Genomic DNA, 18,801 nt, shown 5'->3' on the forward strand with positions numbered 1-18,801 from the left:
TTCGAGGAGACAAGAAAATTCTCAGAAATTCAAGCAGCCTCTGAAGTTGTGGCTGGGCGCTGCCAACTGATGCCGAGCGGCAGAAGCGGAGTGCATACGTTCATATAATTATTTTTTCTCTGAATTTTAAAACGCGCCATGGCTTTATTTTTGGCCCTAACACAACCTTTGACCCCTGTAGTCTCGTGAGCTGGAGATTGCAGTGTACTGGCGAGACTGGAGATCTTTGTGTGCTGTTAAGTTCCTGCGTTTGGAAGACTTCTTAGACAACCAGCGGCACGGCATGTGCCTTTACCTAGAGCCACAGGGCACACTGTTCACTGAGGTGAGAAAACCTAAAGCATTATTACAGTATACAGCTGCTGGTTGATGTATTAATAATTAAAAATGTAATAAATATAGTCAACTACAGTATTTATTGCACTGTTTGATTGCAGGTGAGATTCATCAACCCTGTCATCGAGCGGCATCCTAAACTACAAAGACAGAAACGAATTTTCCCCAAAGAAAAAGGTATGCTTGACCTCGCTTTTCTCCATTGTTTTCTCATCCTTGTGGTATTTCACATTTAAAATAGTTTACTAACCTTTTTGTGTAATGTTATAGCCAATTTTAAACTTCTTTGCAATGAAGGTTTAATGTCAACAAACATTTAAACACTACAGCGACTGTGAAAAGGACGATTTAAACAACTTTAGAGCTCAAATAATACATGAGTTATACAAGAAGAATTAATGTAAGTGCTTTAATACAATTGTAAGCTTCACGTTTCTGCCTTAAACACAACAAAATTGGCCCCATTCACATCCATTGTAACCTTGATTTTTTCTTTTTTTCTTTTTTTTTTAAGAAAAGGAGTGACAAGTCGAATTATTTTTAGTTGAGCCTGGAATGTTAATGTAACATTATTCAGGATTTAGACACTAGTGTTCTGATTTCAGTGTTCAGGAAAGATGTATCAAGGTAATGCTATAATAATAAATAGTAAATCTGTATTGTTTGTATAATAAATATTCTTGATTTAATTTTTCTCTTTTAGGGAAGAATTTCCTGCGGGCGGCACAGATGAACATGAACTTTGCCACATGGGGACGTCTGATGATGAGCGTGCTGCCCCCCTGCAACAGCACTGTCACCGCCCTGAGCCCCCCGCTGCCATGCTCGGAGCCCATGTCCCTTCCATCTGCATCCACACCCCCTTCCTCTGGGTGAGATATATGCAGGTGTCCCTGGGGTTTTAATCAAGCCAGATGTAACTGTGAAATCTGTTTTTATATTCTGTTTTGGGTGATAAGCCTTTTAATCTCAGGTTTTTTTTTCCGTCTAAAATATGAGTGATTTTCATTTTTGTGTTGTGGCAATTTAACAGAGACACAGCAGTTGTTAAACTGAATTTCAGTGAGGAGCGTGCCGCCAAGCCACCTCGCCTCAACATGGCAAAGACCCCCACAAATTACACATCACTTTCTGTGAGTACAACATCTTGTGGAAAAATACTTGCTTTTATTTGTAGTTTTTATTGCTTTGGTAGAGTTAAAGTTGTAATTATGTGTTTTGGGTCTTGTTTCCCAGACTCCTGGCAGAGAGAATTCCTTTGAGGACCAAGTTCTCAAAGGCAGGTCTTTGTCCCAGTCTACACCCAAGTAAGTCAATGTATTTTTTATTAGTCAATTTCAATGAAATCTCATCCCACACCAATACAGACAGGACCTTGCATATATCTCAAACTGTGCAGCTCGTTTAGGAGTGTTTATTACTTTTCTAAATGCAATCAGACTTATGATTTCAACTGGCAGACGATATAACACTGAAAAAGTATACTTGAATATTAAATAAGCCCATATACTTGCATTGAAGGAGCTCTCAGACAAGGCCAACTTTACATGCAGGATTTTGATGCTTTAAAATGTAAAGTGAGAATGTTTAGCGCTATACTAGCATCATAGTTATAGGTTCTTATAGTGCAAGTACTTGTTTCTGATGTGCGGTTTACAAAGTAATTTACCATAACTCCCACTGTCCCTCTCCCTCCTATAGTTACTCTTTTGTATGTTGTCTGTTTTATATATCCTGTTTCACTGAAGGAAAGAGGGTATGCAGATGGAAGACTTTAACTGCATTTCTGTTTTAGGAAGAGGGCATTTCGGAAAGGTAAACGTGCAGTTGTCCTTTTCCACTGTAATCGGATGATTCTGGATGGTGCCATTGTCTCAATGTCTTTATTGGCTCTCATTTAAGGTCCTTCTGGCTGAGTTCAAGAGGACTAGGAAACTGTATGCAATCAAAGCCCTGAAGAAAGGGGATGTTGTTACCCGGGATGAAGTGGACAGGTGATGTTCTGTAACAATATGTCAGGAATGCCTTCCTATGCATTGCAAATTGCACCTTAAATTGGTGCTGGAAGATTCCTCAGGTTTAGATATTTTAGGGTTACACTAAGTTTGTTTATTCACTGATGTTTGAGTACAGACAACAGAAAGGGTTAGTTCACCCAAATGTGAATATTCTCTCATCATTTAGGGTAAGTAAAATGTAGAGTGAGTAGGGAAATATTGTTCAAGACCTGCATGACTGACTTCTGTTGAACACAAAAAGAGAAATTAACACTGTTCTATTTTTTTTTTCCCATACGATGAAAAAGTGAATGGTGGCTGAGGGGGTATTTACACTTGGACACATCATGCATTTTTGCTGATCGGATTGCTATCCAAGTGTAAATACACTTTAAGACTGCTATAAATCCGATCACTCAAACCACCTCCGGAGACCCATTCCAGACAAACCTCGGTCAAGTGATAATGCATCTGGCTGTTCAAGCCACATACTGTATGTACATTTTTACTCTGCCCAAACAGTGCTACATCAGCATATGGAAAATGCAAAACAAACACGTGTTACTGAGTATTTGCATAGGGCTCGCATCACACAATACATCATAACAAAGTAAGAAACAGATGCAGGAGAGACAGAACTTTTTTCTTCATTTATTTAATTCAGATCACTGAAGAAACTGAAACTATACACTGACAATGAGCGCATATGACGCATGTTAACTACGACAAGCCCAGGGGAAAATACACCACTGTTCACAGAAACAAACAAACACACACTGAGCAAAGTCACTTGGAATTAAATAAAAAATCACATATTTTAAAATTTGCATTTAGCGTGGGAAATGAGGTTTGGATTTGCATCCATTTGGCGGAGACACACTGATGTGGCTAAGTGTAAATGGAATGCGTTTATTCAATCAGATAGCAATCCGATCAGTAAAAACACATGAGGTGACCAAGTATAAATACCCCTGAGGCTATAAGTCCCTAACATGCCGCATAACATCTAGCAGTGTTGTTTTACACAGAAGAAAGTCATATGGGTTTGGAACTAATAAGGGTGAGTAAATTATTTCAGAACTTACATTTTGGGGTTAACTATCCCTTTAAATGGCTTGAACATTTATTTAGTCTTAATTGCTCTCTGGATGAAGATGCAAATGTAGACTCCAACTTTATTTTGACTTAAGTTTATTCTTTATAGTTTAATGTGTGAAAAGAGAATTTTTGAGACCATCAACACATCCTGCCATCCCTTCCTGGTGAACCTTTATGGGTGCTTCCAGACTCCTGATCATGTGTGCTTTGTGATGGAGTATTCACCTGGAGGAGACCTGATGACCCACATCCACAGCAGCATCTTCTCTGAACGGCAGGCTAGGTACACATACACAGCCACTCTCTGTTTGTTTACATAAGTATTGACACAAGTGCTTCACTTGTTCACATGAGATGTTTACATGTTCTCAAACTCACCCTCCTAATTAAAATGTTTTACATTAACATATTGTGCTAATTGTGACTGTAAACTGAGGGTTTTTCCTTACAGGTTTTATACTGCCTGTGTATTACTGGGCCTAGAGTTTTTGCACCTGAACAAAATTGTGTATAGGTAATGTACTGTTATTCTATTTAAACTAAAAATGCAATTACATACATTTTTGAATGTAATGCATGAATCTTATGTACTATTTCTCAATTTTCCCCTCCTTAGGGACCTAAAGCTTGACAATCTGTTGATGGATTCTGATGGCTTTGTGAGAATTGCAGATTTTGGACTTTGTAAAGAAGGTGCATTCAAAATACTGTTTGTGAGATTTTGTTTCCTCTCCTGTATAGAAATTTCGTGACTTCACCTCAAATTACGATATTTGAGCAGAGAGTCACTGAAGTCTTTTCACCATTCAGGTATGGGACATGGCGATCGTACATCAACCTTTTGTGGCACGCCAGAGTTCCTGGCCCCAGAGGTTTTGACGGCAAATAACTATACCCGAGCAGTGGACTGGTGGGGTCTGGGTGTGCTCATCTATGAGATGCTAGTTGGAGAGGTTAATACTCCGTCTCACAATACAGTTTTACTTATTTGGGGCCACACAGTCTACACTCAGTTGTGTTTGTGTAGGATAAAATCTGTATGTATATTATTATTATAATAATGAGGCAAAGAATAAGGGAGAATTATATGGACCTGCAAAGGAAAAATGCATTAACCTGCACATTTAGTAAAAAAAACTAGACTATTTTATAATCCAAATTTGGCTGGACAAGCCAAAAAAAAACTTGGAAGCCATTTTTGTCAGTTTTGGATTTATAGGGTTGTATGAAGCATTGTAGCTACATAACTGCTATTTCATTGCAACTGTTTAATGCTGGGTAATAGGAGGCACTGATGGATTTGTTTATGCATATTTAAACATTTTGTAAACATGCTTGCTTGTGTTTGTATTCCTTTTGTGGCTGTCAGTCTCCATTCCCTGGTGATGATGAGGAGGAAGTGTTTGACAGCATAGTGAATGATGAAGTGCGTTACCCCAGGTTTTTGTCCCCTGAGTCAGTCTCTATTATCCAAAAGGTAACGGCTCATACCTCCTTCTGAAAATGTGGATGAAAATGTGTTCTATTTGGATATGAAATTAATCTTTGACTCCTCCATCTTCTTGTGGTAGTTGCTGCAAAAGAACCCTGAAAGAAGACTGGGAGCAGGAGAGCAAGATGCCAATGAAGTGAAGAAACACAGGTTCTTCCAGGTGACAATTATTAACCAAATGGTTCTTGACTGACTTGGCAAGATTCTTTAAAGGGATAATTCACCCAAAAATTTTAATTGTATCATCATTTACTTACCCTCATGTTGTTCCCAACCAGTATAACTTTCTTTATTCAGTGGAACACAAAAGATAAGTTAACAGATTGTTTGCCTTAGGCTACATACATGCTAATGTTTTCAGTTTACAAATGTCATCGTTTTCCAAATTATGGTGCTATAGAGTTTTTGGTAGAGGAAAACACAGTTCTAGTGTTGATGTAAGGTGTAAATGTAGCAAAGTTCATTTATTTTCAAACAAAATAATAAGTGTTCACGTGGCCTTAGGAGCTGTTCAGACAAAACACGTTTTTTGGCTAACAAAAAAGAAAGCCGCAACACCAAAAATTGAACAGAATGATGGTGTCTCGAGACGCTCTTTTAACTTGACCCTTGTCTCTTTCAAACATACAGCCTTTTCCAGAATGCAGTTTTCAGTTTAGAGATCATGCGTGAGCATGTCCAGTTTGAAAATACTGGTTAGTTATGCACCGGCTATTTCCCTGAATGACGAAGTGACAAAGGCTGTCATTCTACCTAATATAATTTTTTGTGTATTCTGTGAAAGAAAGAAAAAGTTGTATGGGTTTGGAACAAAAGTAATAAATGATGAAAGAATGTTCATTTTGAGGTGAACTATCCCTTTTAAGACTTCTCATTAGAAGAGCACTGTTCTCTTTTACTCTCTACAGGGCATAGACTGGGAAGCCCTGTTGGCCAAAAGAGTCAAACCTCCTTTCCTGCCATCAATTAAAGCCCCAGCGGATGTCAGTAACTTTGACGAGGAGTTCACACGCCTGAAGCCCATCCTGACCCCTCCTCAGACACCATTCTTCCTCACGGCTGAGCAGCAGGAGGTCTTTGCAGACTTTGACTTTTCGATGCTGCACTGACTTCCACTTGATTAAACTTGGAGGAGTGACATCAAATCTCTACCCTCTTTTCACTCTGTCTTCTTTAGGCAATTACTCTCTCTCTCTCCCTTCCTCCCTGCAGTTATGCAGTCAAATCAAGTGAAGCTGTCCCCATGTTACCCTTTAAAAGCTGTTGTATGCTTTTTGTGAAACTGGCTGCAGATGTGTGCTTAAGCTCCAAAGACAGTCCAGACCACCGCTGGACTTTAAAAACCAAGAAAAAAAAGTGCAAAAAGCCACGACCAGAACACTGCGACTGTCTCTGAGCACGAGAGGGTTCAGTCACCACTGTGAGTAAGCTCAGTTCTGCTGAGCTTTTAACTGCCCATCACTGTCCTGGGTATGTCTTCATACATGCAGTTAAATGTACAAAATGCTATTTTTTTGGGACATGTGTTTTAAGCCTCAGACCCGTTGTTTGCAATAATGTAATGTATCAGAAGGTTTTTTTTGTTTTTAATCAGTTGCAGTCTGTTCAGCTGTTTAAAGAAACAGTCTTTCTGTTACAATTAACTATGATGCCAAAATATACTTGAACTGTTACCAAATGCTGTTTTCTTTTAGCTCGGTTTTTAAGGAGTTCTGAACGATAAAAACGGCTAAAGAATCCAAAGCTCCTTAAGTTCTACACTGTAACTATCAGAGTGTGTACTTAGTGTTAGATCATACAATTTTTTCCATGCTAAGTCTATGTGATGTATGTTTATGTTAAACCCTCACATTTGTGTGAATTGGAAGATTTTGATCTCTGGTTGTCCCTAATCTGGGTTTGATTTAGGATTGGTGCCCCAGATAACTGTTGCTTGATGATTTTTGAACCAGTTCAACCTTTACAAATCCAACTCTTTAAGATGTTTTGAGACCGTTCAGCTTTAAATGGCAGCTTGTGCATTACGCTCTATCATGCCTTTCTCTGTATAGATCTCCTTGGGATAAATGTGCATCAAGACTGTTGAATAAGGCTAACCATATTCTACTCTATGTATTAGCATGATAAGGTTAGCAATTCTACTCACTAAGATGACATTTACAGTAAAACTGTTTTTGCTCTCTGAAATGTACATCATGATTCATAGAAGCTAATTAAGTGCTGTATATCCAAATTGTTCATTCTTTAATGTGTTTGTCTCTATTTATGTTACTTTTGAGTACATCAGACCATAATTGTTTCATTGCTAATGTGATTTACTACTGATAAATTACACTGTGATCAAAAAAAGACACTAAAATATTTGCCATTTCTATGAGCCACATGAAGGACAATTAAAAAGTAAATGTAATTGTAGCTAATGAATGTATTTTCAGAAATAAAATACAATGTGACCAATGTTTGTTCAGTTTATTGAATACTGAAATTGCAAAAAATTGCATTTTCAAATAAACTTGCATAACTTTGATCAAAGCGGTGCAAATCATACATTAATTTTCAGCGTTAATATTGATACATTAAAACACTTGAGCAAATATTATGGAAGTGATTTGACGAAATTGAAAATTATAAAGGAATTTGTAGATGAAAAACGTATAATTATTGCTTTTATGACTATATTGCGCTGAGGACTTATAACTTTGATAAATGGACTGCACTGTACTCAATTTACTAACAAAATGTCTTTCTCTGCTCTGAATGAAAAGGACAGGAATCTAACAGTCAAAGGAATGCCACATGCCTCAAGATGCTGATGTGTAACAGGAAAGGCCGTTTACATAAATATGTTTTGCATCTAAGAATACAAGTACTGCACTTTTCTGTAATGATGAACATTACTTATGTTCTGTATTCTAAAGTCTTAATATGTTGATTTCTGTAGTTGCAGTGTCAATCTGTTCAGCAAGTGGAATTATGAGATATTGTGTACTTGGTAAAAGCAAGATTAATAGGTAGTTTTGATCTGGTATAAAATTACATTTCAAGCATATTGTAATTTCACTACCGATGTATAAAATGCTAAAGGAAATTATTTCACAAGAAATGTAAGCGCAGCATATTTCTAGCAGGAAGACTAGCAGCTGTACATCATTACACCATTTGCTAGGTAACTCCTAGAAAATAACTTGTAAGCAATGCTTTATAAATCTGCTCACAATCTATCACACTGCTGTTTCAGTGTGCTGACACTGTAACCTCCACCACCCCACCACCACCAGTTGAGTCCCGTCTTGCATGGGGGTAGGCTCCTCACCCCTGCCTCCTACCTCCGGCAGGATATGACAGTTCTGAGTACAACTTCTTCGGACCGCCAGTTGGGGCTTACGCCAAAGAGAGACCAAATAAATGTCATCTTAAATTTCACTCAAGTCTGCGAGCGAGTCTTCTAGAAAGAACTTCTTATTACTCTGTCTAAAATTGATCTTAAAAGGGGGCGTCTAGCATAACCGTACACAAAACTTTCTGTAAAAAAGAAAACAATTTATATAACATAGTATTTCACAAGTTCTTTAACACCCAATATCTGAACAAAACCATTGTTGATGTAATAATACCATGCAATCTGCAGCTATGCTAGGTGTTTTATAAAAGAGATGGGGAGAAAAAAAAAGGAGCAGAGCCAAGAGCACATAATAATTAGCATATAAAATGTAAATATATTTAGTTGGAGCAGAAATATAGTAAACTGAGAAGATTAGTAATTATCTCAATGTATTGCATTAATAGGAAACCACATTACAGCTCTAAAACACTGTTGTGATTTTGTGCTTTTACTAAAATGTGCAAAAATGTATCTATTCACATTAAACACCTGTTATAAAAACACTAATAATTCCAACTTATTTGATAAGACTTAAAAATTGGTTAAACATCATTGCAACTACAAAATTCATGCACTTCAAAATCACATTCAAAATGGAGTGGGACACTCTGAGGAGGGTGTAGGTAAAATTTTGGATTGCGATACAGTTGGAAAAATTTCCACTACAGCATCAACTTCAATCTAATTGGTTATTTGTAAATGTAGCTATGACTTCCAAGTGGAATTGTGAATTAAATGGGATCATTGTCTTGCTTGAAATACACATGCTCCCATACCACTGGTTCCCACCCGCAGAAGAAGCCCCAGAGGTTGCGCAAAGTTCCTCGGTCAAAGGGGTTTTCATCTGTCCCGCAGTGCTTGAGGTAAGAGATTCTGTGGCGAGACATGAACTCCCAGGTGGTGGTATTTAGGGATACCAGGTACAGGTGAGACCCCAGGAGGAGAAGAACTGTCAAGGACAACACAGCCACCACTGCTGCTGCTGCCAGGAGCACACCGTTGGTCCTTAACCAAAGCTGCCAGGTGGGGGCGTTCCTGAAGCCTGACCTGTAGAACAATCGAGATTTGATGTAAACACCGGAGTGTTTATCAGCTCAAGTAAAATAGGCTTTAGGATGGAGGGAATTATATGTTGTATTCAATATTACAGTATAAGAGTCTTGTAATTGAGTAGTATAGTAATTGAGAGTATTTTTTTCCTTATTTTATTTATTTTTCCAAGCACAGTTTTCTGTGATTAATCACGATTACTCATTGTACATTAAAACAAACATTAAAATATAAATTTTGTCTCAAAGAACTGACAAAAATTGGTTTGTCATTATTTAAATTATTTAAATATGCACATCTTAAAATGTTTCGGTTTCTTTTTTCAGATAGAGTTTAGACAAATGTTTACATGTCAAAAAATCAGTGTACATGCTGTATCTAAAAGTTCTGCTGTTTTCCAGTGGACTATTTTTAATAATAGGATCAACTGGGCAGATTTAATTTATATCAAGCTTTTAAGATAAAATTAAGGGTACATAGCAAAACATTATTAGACACAAAAAATACAGATATAATAAATGTAATGCTGAAGTTTAATTAGCTGAAGTTTCAAATCTCAAAACTATTATTTTCTCTAGCTGCCATTCAGGCTTGCATGTTTTGCATTCGACACTGATTCAGAGGACAGTTAGGGAGCATTTTCAGGCAATGTGAAAAGTTTGCCCGAAGCAGCTTGCCCGAATCTCTCCCATACCTTGCTCACCACTTGCGGGTGACGTCTCTATTCTCCATACAGTAATGCCGGGACATGCGTCACGTGTAATGAATAAGCATGCACTGCTCCACACAATCAGTTTCTGTGCTAGGATGTGCAGTCGAGTTAAGCATATACCTCCTGTAAATATTTATATGCCAACTGTAGCCACAGGAAGTGGGGAAACATATTAGTGAAGTTTCAGAAAGTGAAAATAAAATGGATAGTGCATTAATTGCATTAAACGGTCAACTATTAACCGCAGAAATTAATGCGTTAAATTTCCCAGCTCTAATATACAGCTCTGGAATAAATGAAGAGACCACTGTTCTGCGTACGGAAACCCAGATACTCAGGTGACATTTCACCACACTTCCTGTAGCATTTGCCATAGATGTGTCAGGCACTTCTCACATACCTTACAGTCTAGATGATCCCACAAAAGCTCACAAAAATTATCTGTTGTCCAATGTCTGTTTCTTTGCACACTTTAACCTTTTACTTTTTGATTTCTGTTTCAAAAGTGGCTTTTTCTTTGCAATTGTTCCTATAAAGCCTGCACTCCTGAGTCTTCTCTTTACTGTTGTACATTAAACTAGTGTTGAGCGGGTAGAATTCAATGAAGCTGTCAGCTCTGATATCCTCTTGTTTTGTACATCTGGCCTTCCACATCTCTTTCTTTCCTTGTTAGAGCCAATTGTCCTTTGTCTTTGAAGACTGTAGTGTACACCTTTGTATGAAAGCTTCATTTTTTTGGTCAATTTCAAGCATTGTATAGCCTTCATTCCTCAAAACAATGATTGACTAACAAGTTTCTAGAGAAAACTGTTTCTTTTTTGCCATTTTTGACCTAATATTGACCTTAAGACATGCCAGTCTGTTGCATACTGTGGCAACTCAAAAATAAAAACAAAGGTAATATTAAGCTTTATTTCATGAACCAAATAGCTTTTAAAATGTGTTTGATATAATGGCAAGTGAATTTCTAGTACCAAATTAGCAATTTAGCATGATTACTCAAGGATAAGGTGTTGGAGAGATGGCTGCTGGAAATGGGGCCTGTCTAGATTTGATCAAAAATTACTTTCAAATATACATCAGTAATGTCCTGATTATACTTTGGTGAATTATAGTACCAATTTCCTTCCGACACTGCATAATCTGTACATTATTCCAAACTTTTGGCCACCAGTTTATATACAGTGCATGTGTGTGTATATATATACATATACATACACACACACACACACACACACACACACACACACACACACACACACGTATATTTACATATATAACTACATCATACTGAACATATGATTACTCACCAGGCCATGTACAGTCCCCAAAGTAGGACAATAAGCTGAACAGCCAGATAAAGCACAAACCAGCGATGGTTCCTTTCCCCTACACAGTTCTCTATCCAGGGGCAGTGATGATCATAACGACGCACACAGTGCTGACAGGTCTGGCAGTGTTTGGATCTCATGGGTTGCTATTTTAAAGAAAGACAGTAAATTATAACTGTAATGCATCTTAATGATATCAGGAACGACAACGCACCTGTACCAAGCAGTAGCCACAGCGCCGCACCCGTAGTGACTTGGTGGTCTGAGGAATCATATCCTGTGTCTCCTCTGTGATACCAAGAGTAAACTAAAATACAGTGAAATGTACAGGTGTAAAAGCAGACTTCAGTCAGACTACAGGTAAATATGCAGTGACCACTGATGAGATGTTGCCTGTATATATTATTATATAATTTAATAGTAACTGACCTGCAAATCGCAGTCATCAGAATGGACAAAACCGGGATCCATGAGTGAGACCGCAAAGTACAGCAACACAGAGACCAGGACCAGCAGGACAAAGAGAACTGGCAATGTGAGCTCCCCGGTCTCCTCCTTTTTGCGGAGGTCTGTGTGGTTAAACCAAGTAAAATAAAAATCAGAAACTGATGGTTTTGCAATACCAATACATAGAGGTAATCACTCTAAAAAAAAATTTTTTAAAAAAGGAACATTAAAAATGGTCAAGCAACCAACTTTACAATTATTGGACCACTTCAGATTGACTGACCCAGAGTGAAACAGTGATGTAGATCCAAATAGAGTAGATTAGAGTGTAAAAGAGTAGAATATTGCCTAATACAGAACAATATAACAGAACAGAACCGAACTGTAATAAAGTGGAACAAACGTATAGTACAAACGAGTAGAATAGAACATAATAGAAAGAACCACGGAATAGTTAGTTTTAAGTTCGACATTCGTTGGATATTTGGTCGCGCTCTCTTAAGTCGACAATCTTACACAGATTAGCACATACTTTGTTTAAAGGGAGTATAACTATACTATATGGGCATAACATTTTGACTCAAATCAGTCAGCAAAATTATGCCTGAAATGCTCTGATGCACTTTGACTGCCAAGCAGATGTAAGGGACCTTCTGAAATCTCCACCCACTATGCTAAAACATGCAAGATGAACACTCATTCATTCAACTGACTTGCAAGTTATACATGAAAGAAAAGAAAAAAACATTTAAATACATTTTCACATTCTAAAGGTTGTGGTATCTTCCCAGAGGATAGATGGATTTACTACAGGTGAGATTATTACAGTATGATCAATTATATAAGTACACTTATTAATTATTATAAATTCTAAATGAATTGATTTCTGTACTCATATAATTAAACATACTGTAATAAATGCACCTTTAGTAAGTCCATCCTCTGGGATGTTACTACAACCTTTAAAATGAGAAAATATCATTTTGGTGAATTAGATTTTTTTTCTAAAATAATTAATAACTGTACCAATTATTCTCTGTATCCTCTGGGACGTTACTACAACTTTTAGAATGTGAAAATATTATTGTTGTGAATTTTAGTGATATTTTTTCTTAAATAATTGAATACTGTACATATATAATTAATCATACTGTAATTATCTCATCTGTTGTAAATCCATCTATCCTCTGGGAAGTTACTACAACATTCTGAATGTGAAAATGTATTTAAAATTTTAGGTCTGTTGAATGAATAAGTGTTCATCTCCTATGTTTTAGCATAGTGGGTGGAGTTCTCAGACAGTCCCTTACATCCGCTAGGCAGTCAAAGTGCATCGGTGCATTTCAGGCATAATTTTGCACTGTTTTGAGTCCAATTATTATGCCAATATACATTGCTCAAAAAAATTAAGGGAACACGTTATCATCACAGTATAACACCAAGTCAATTAAACTTCAGGGATATCAATCTGTCCAGTTAGGAAGCCTAAGCGATTGTGAAACAATGTCACCTGTTTTGGTGCAAACGAAAGTGACAACATGTGCACTGGAGAGGCAAAAGCAAGACAACCCCCAAAAGGGAATGGTTTTGCAGGTGGTGGTCACAGACAATTGCTCTCTCCTTATCATTCCTGACTCATTCTTGTCAAGTTTTGCATTTTGCTAGTGTCCTTGTCACTACTGGTAGCATGAGGCAGATCTGCAGCTCATTCAGGTTGCACAGATAGTCCAGCTCCTCCAGGATGGCACATCCATACATGCTATCACAAGAAGGTTTGCTGTGTCTCCCAGTACAGTCTCAAGAGCATGGAGGAGATACCAAGAGACAGGCCTGTAGAAGGGCATCAACCCAGCAGCAGGACTGATATCTCAGGACAGGAACAGGAGGAGCACTGCCAGGGCCCTACAAAATGACCTCCAGCGGGCTAGTGATGTGCATGTTTCTGAACAAAATGTCAGAAACAGACTCCTAAGGGAGACATGAGGGCCCATCATCCTTTAGTGGGACCTGTGCTCACAGCCCAGAACCATGCAGCTCGATTGGTATTCGCCAGAGAACACCAGAATCAGCGCCCCATTCTCTTCACAGATGAGAGCAGGTTCACACTGAGCACATGTGACAGACGTGAAAGAGCCTGGAGACACCGTGTTGAATGTTATGCTGCCTGCAACATCCAGCATGACCGGTTTGGCAGTCAGTGATGTCTGGGGAGGCATATCCTTGGAGTGTTGCACAGACCTCAACGTGCTAGCCAACGGTACACTGACTGCTATTAGGTACCGGGATGAAATCCTCAGACCCAGGGATGGATTAAGACTTGCAAAGGCCCTGGGCCAATTATCTCCTAGGGCCCCCCTCCATCCAAAAGTTATTGAGGGGGTAGTAGGGTGTTTTTCATGCCCAAATGAGTTTTCAAGTGGGGGATCACCAAAATAGATTGCACAACCTTAAAGCCCGGAGCCCCCCAGGTAGTCAAGGGCCACCTGGTAGTCAAGGGCCCCTGGGACTGGCCCCATTGGCTCGGTAATCCGTCCCTGCTCAGACCCATCGTCAGACCTTACGCAGACCTTCAGACCTTACAGTAGGCCCTGGGTTCCTCCTGGTGCAGGACAATGCCCTGCCTAATATGGCCAGAGTGTGTAGGCAGTTCCTGGATGACGAAGGCATTGATGCCATTGACTTGCCCTCATGTTCCCCTGACCTAAGTCCAATTGAGAACCTTTGGGACATTATGTATCAGTGCATCCGACGCTGCCAAGTAGCGCCACAGACTGTCCAAGAGCACACTAAAGCCCTGATCCAGGTCTGGGTGGAGATCCCCCCAGGACACCATCTGCCATCTCATCAGGAGCATGACCAGACCGATGTCAGGAGTGCATACAGGCACGTGGGGGCCATACACACTATGGTGTCACATTATGAGTCGCCATGATGAAATTCAGGCAAGTTGGAACAGCCAACTTTAAACCAAGTGTGCTTATGACATCTTTGTAAGATTGTTGACCGCTGTATAGAAAGAAAGAGAGTGTAGCAGGACGAAATAGAGTATAGAGAATAGGATATTTAATAGGATGGAACAGAGTTTAGTAGTGCAGAATAGAATACGATAGAGTATAATATAGTGTAACCGAGTATAGTGGAGTAAAATAGAGAGGAAAAGAATGTAGTAGCGCAAAATATATCACAATAGAGTAGAATAGAACACAATAGAGTGGAACAGTGCAGCTTTCTATAATATTTAGGGATCATCTAAACTTTGGTAAAAGCTGAATGATGCAGATAGAGATGGGTAACAGTCTTCTGTACATAACAGTCGCCTTCTCAATAAAATAACAAGTCTACAGAAGAAGCGAAATAATCTCACATTGTAATGAAGAGATATTAAGAGCACTTACCGGTTTCGTGGAGGAAGAGAATCAACGTTATAACCCATGTCAAGATGACATGAGCGGTTCTCACCAGAAATCCTGATCCGAACACATTTTTAAACATTCTAGCATACTTCTATCTACACCTAAGCATGCATCTGCTGTTTGCTTGTAATGAAATGCATCAGCCTCATAGATCTCTATAGGCAGCTAGCTGTGTTAGCCAGCTCATAAGAAACCCTGTTACATCCCAGCTGTCAGTGAGCTCCTACGCATCCTACGATAAATTCCAGAACATGAACCATTTTACGGCAACAAATCAGCCTAGTATAGATATTTGTATGCTGTACATACAATGCAGCAGGTTATTGCATTATAATGAAACCGAAGAGCGACACTTGCTTTACAGACTGTGTTTGTTTCGCTGTATAGCTTGTTGATCCCGTTCCGCTGGTTAAACGCGACTAGGGTACATGTCACGTTGCCTATTGGTCAAATGCGGTCATGTGACCTCTTAGAAGGAAACTGGGATGCAAAGGCAAAGCCAAGACAAAACATTATCTGAGTCTTAACTATAAGTGGGCAGTTATGACTGTATTGATATTTTCAAGTATTATAAAATCAAAGGCAAGTACAAAACTAATATAAATTAATATATAATCATGTGTACTATAATTGGCATGTTCTGCATTCCATTCTGATACCCAAAAATGCATGTGTTTTTTTTAATTGTGCCCTGTAAAAGAAAGTGAGCAATCCCTATTTAATATTTACCATAATACATTGCTGACAAAACAATCTGTTTTGCCCAAATGTTTTATTGGAATAATGCCTGATTTGTACACATCCCTTCAATTTCCATTGCATTGACAAATCTGCCTGAATATGATAGGATTCTCAATTGGAAATACTATGTAGTTTGAAAAAGATACTTGGCTTTATCCTCATCAAGAAGAAAGGGGGACTTCAAGTTCTTCTGTTGCTGCAGCTTTTCCATATCCTGTAATATACACACAGGTGTGAAAATATGTGCCAGAAAGTGTGCAAATGAAATAAAAAAGGTGAAAGATGAAGAGAGAGAAAGAGAGAGAGAGTAACAGCGGTCTCATAAGCTCTCTCTTGAGAACATGAACTATGCACTGACAGCATTTGCTCTGTTTCACATCATGTCAGAAGTTTACATACACTTAAGTCATTAAACCTCATTTTTTAACCCCTCCACAGATTTCACAATAGCAAACTATAGTTTTGGCAAGTAATTTAGGACATCTACTTTGTGCTTGACACAAGTAATTTTTATAACAATTGTTTACAGGCAGATTGTTTCACATTTAATTGACTAGATCACAATTCCAGTGGGTCAGAAATTTACATACACCAAGTTAACTGTGCCTTCAAGCAGCTTGGAAAATTCCAGAAAATGATGTAAAACCTTCAAACAATTAGCTTCTGATGGGAGATGTACTGAATTGGAGGTGTACATGTGGATGCATTTTAAGGCCTACCTTCAAACTCAGAGCCTCTTTGTTTGACATCATGGGAAAACCAAAATAAATCAGTCAAGACTTCAGAAAAAATACATTTGTGGACCTCCACAAGTCTGGTTCAACCTTGGGAGTAATTTCCAAGGTTGAACCAGACTTGTGGAGGTCCACAAATGTATTTTTTCTGAAGTCTAAAGTATATGCAAGTATAAACACCATGGGACCATGCAGCCATCATACTGCTCAGGAAGGAGACGCATTCTGTCTCCTAGAGATGAACATAGTTCATAGCCTGAATCAATCCCAGCAAAGGACCTGCGAATATGCTGGAGGAAACAAGTATCTATATCCACAGTAAAACGAGTCCTATATCGACATCAAATGAAAGTCTGCTCCACAAGGAAGAAACCATTTCTCCAAAACCACCATAAAAAAAGCCAGACTACAGTTTGCAAGTGCACATGGGGACAAAGATCTTACTTTTTGGAGAAATGTCCTCTGGTCTAATGAAACAGAAATGTAACTGTTTGGCCATAATGACTATCGTTATGTTTGGAGGAAAAAGGGTGAGGCTTGCAAGCCTAAGAACACCATCACAACCGTAAAGCATGGGGGTGGCAGCATCATGTTGTAGGGGTGGTTTGCTGCAGGAGGGACTGGTGCACTTAATAAACTAAATAAATGGCATCATGAGGAAGGAAAATGATGTGGATATTTTTAAGCAACATCTCAAGACATCTGCCAGGAATTTAAATCTCAGTCACAAATGGGTCTTCCAAATGGACAATGACCCCAAGCATACCTCCAAAGTTGTGGCAAAATGGCTTAAGAACAACAAAGTCAAGATACTGGAGTGACCATCATCAATCTGATAGAACATTTGTGGGCAGAACTGAATAAGAGTGTGCGAGCAAGGAGGCCTACAACCTGACTCGGTTACACCAGTTCTGTCAGGAAGAATGGGCCAAAATTCCAGGAACTTATTGTGAGATGCTCATGGAAGGCTACACAAAACATTTGATCAAAGTTAAATAATTTAAAGGCAATGCTACCAAATACTAACAAAGTGTATGTAAACATCTGACCAACTGGGAATGTGATGAAAGAAATAAAAGCTGAAAAAAATAATTCTCTCTACTACTATCCTGACATTTCACATTCTTAAAATAAAGTAGTGATCCTAACTGACCTAAGACAGGGAATGTTTTCTACTATTAAATGTCAGAAATTGTTTTAATGTATTTGTTTAAGGTTTATGTAAACTTCTGAATTCAACTGTATGTTCACACTTGTGCTGGTAATCCTTTTTTCTTTTCTTTTTTCACTCTCGGCCTCTGAGCCAATCATACTTCTTTTCGTGCAAAAATCTACTCTATAATTGTATGACTCTCCTCAAGACTCTGATGTTAAGGTTTTGTCTAAACATATTCAAATAGGTAACCTGAGATCATCCAGTAAAAACAAAGTACATTATTCTCTTCCACTAAACTGTAGTTCATATGGATTTAAACAATGGAGGTAGATTTAGTTAATTCTTTCTGATATCATAAAGGGAATTTTTTGTTACCACCTATGTTTTGGAGAGATGGGTTTATCTTGTTCATACAGGAAGCTTCCACCAGCTGCCAAAACCCAGTGATAATGTTGTGCTACTGCTAACAAGGATCAGCACACTGTGGTTGGTGTGTGCAGAGGCGCCCCATCAGCATTTTCAGGGGTGAGAATTCAATTACAAAATCCAGGTGTTCTAGGAACACTGCAATTTCCATGTGCTTTCAGGTAGGCTATATGTATTGAGTTATGTGTAAATATTAGGTGTCCATGTCATTGAAAAAGTATAACTAAACTTGTACCAGTACAATGAAAATAAAGAGATGTACTCTTGATATTAGGAGCCCAATTCATTGTTATTACTGTATAAAATATTAGCCTATTACAAAATCTGGCTTATTTTTAATGTGACAAAACTTCACCAAAGCAAAACCTGTACTTTATGGACATTAAAAGTTGACCCTTTCACTGAGAAAATTATAATGTACAGGGTGGCCCGACCAAAAAACATGACAACATAGCAAAATAGAAGTGCCGTAAGTTAGCTGTCATT

General features: G+C 38.4%; 2 protein-coding genes across 3 annotated transcripts in view; one reads left to right on the plus strand and one right to left on the minus strand.

Annotated features, from left to right (window-relative positions):
- LOC127627362 (serine/threonine-protein kinase N2-like) overlaps positions 1–7,293 on the plus strand; it is a 34,830-nt gene extending 27,537 nt beyond the window's left edge. For both annotated transcript variants that reach the window (XM_052103704.1, XM_052103710.1), the window contains 14 exons: positions 182–325; positions 438–513; positions 1,040–1,208; positions 1,370–1,469; positions 1,573–1,643; positions 2,085–2,151; positions 2,239–2,330; positions 3,538–3,714; positions 3,883–3,945; positions 4,048–4,124; positions 4,242–4,384; positions 4,801–4,908; positions 5,003–5,083; positions 5,832–7,293. In XM_052103704.1, coding sequence (XP_051959664.1) covers positions 182–325; positions 438–513; positions 1,040–1,208; positions 1,370–1,469; positions 1,573–1,643; positions 2,085–2,151; positions 2,239–2,330; positions 3,538–3,714; positions 3,883–3,945; positions 4,048–4,124; positions 4,242–4,384; positions 4,801–4,908; positions 5,003–5,083; positions 5,832–6,032 — 1,569 coding nt within the window. In that variant the 3' untranslated portion in view covers positions 6,033–7,293. The remainder of the gene's footprint in view (positions 1–181; positions 326–437; positions 514–1,039; positions 1,209–1,369; positions 1,470–1,572; positions 1,644–2,084; positions 2,152–2,238; positions 2,331–3,537; positions 3,715–3,882; positions 3,946–4,047; positions 4,125–4,241; positions 4,385–4,800; positions 4,909–5,002; positions 5,084–5,831) is intronic.
- Positions 7,294–7,427: 134 nt separating this feature from the next.
- LOC127627379 (palmitoyltransferase ZDHHC12-B) lies at positions 7,428–15,667 on the minus strand. The gene is made up of 5 exons (XM_052103716.1): positions 15,241–15,667; positions 11,828–11,967; positions 11,613–11,705; positions 11,378–11,544; positions 7,428–9,352 (listed from the first exon to the last, which is right to left on the minus strand). The coding sequence occupies exons 1-5, from the start codon at positions 15,335–15,337 to the stop codon at positions 9,037–9,039; spliced, it is 813 nt and encodes a 270-aa protein (XP_051959676.1). The 5' UTR covers positions 15,338–15,667; the 3' UTR covers positions 7,428–9,036.
- Positions 15,668–18,801: the final 3,134 nt, after the last annotated feature.

Source organism: Xyrauchen texanus, chromosome 3, assembly GCF_025860055.1.
Source record: "Xyrauchen texanus isolate HMW12.3.18 chromosome 3, RBS_HiC_50CHRs, whole genome shotgun sequence".
NCBI classification, from domain to species: Eukaryota; Metazoa; Chordata; class Actinopteri; order Cypriniformes; family Catostomidae; genus Xyrauchen; species Xyrauchen texanus.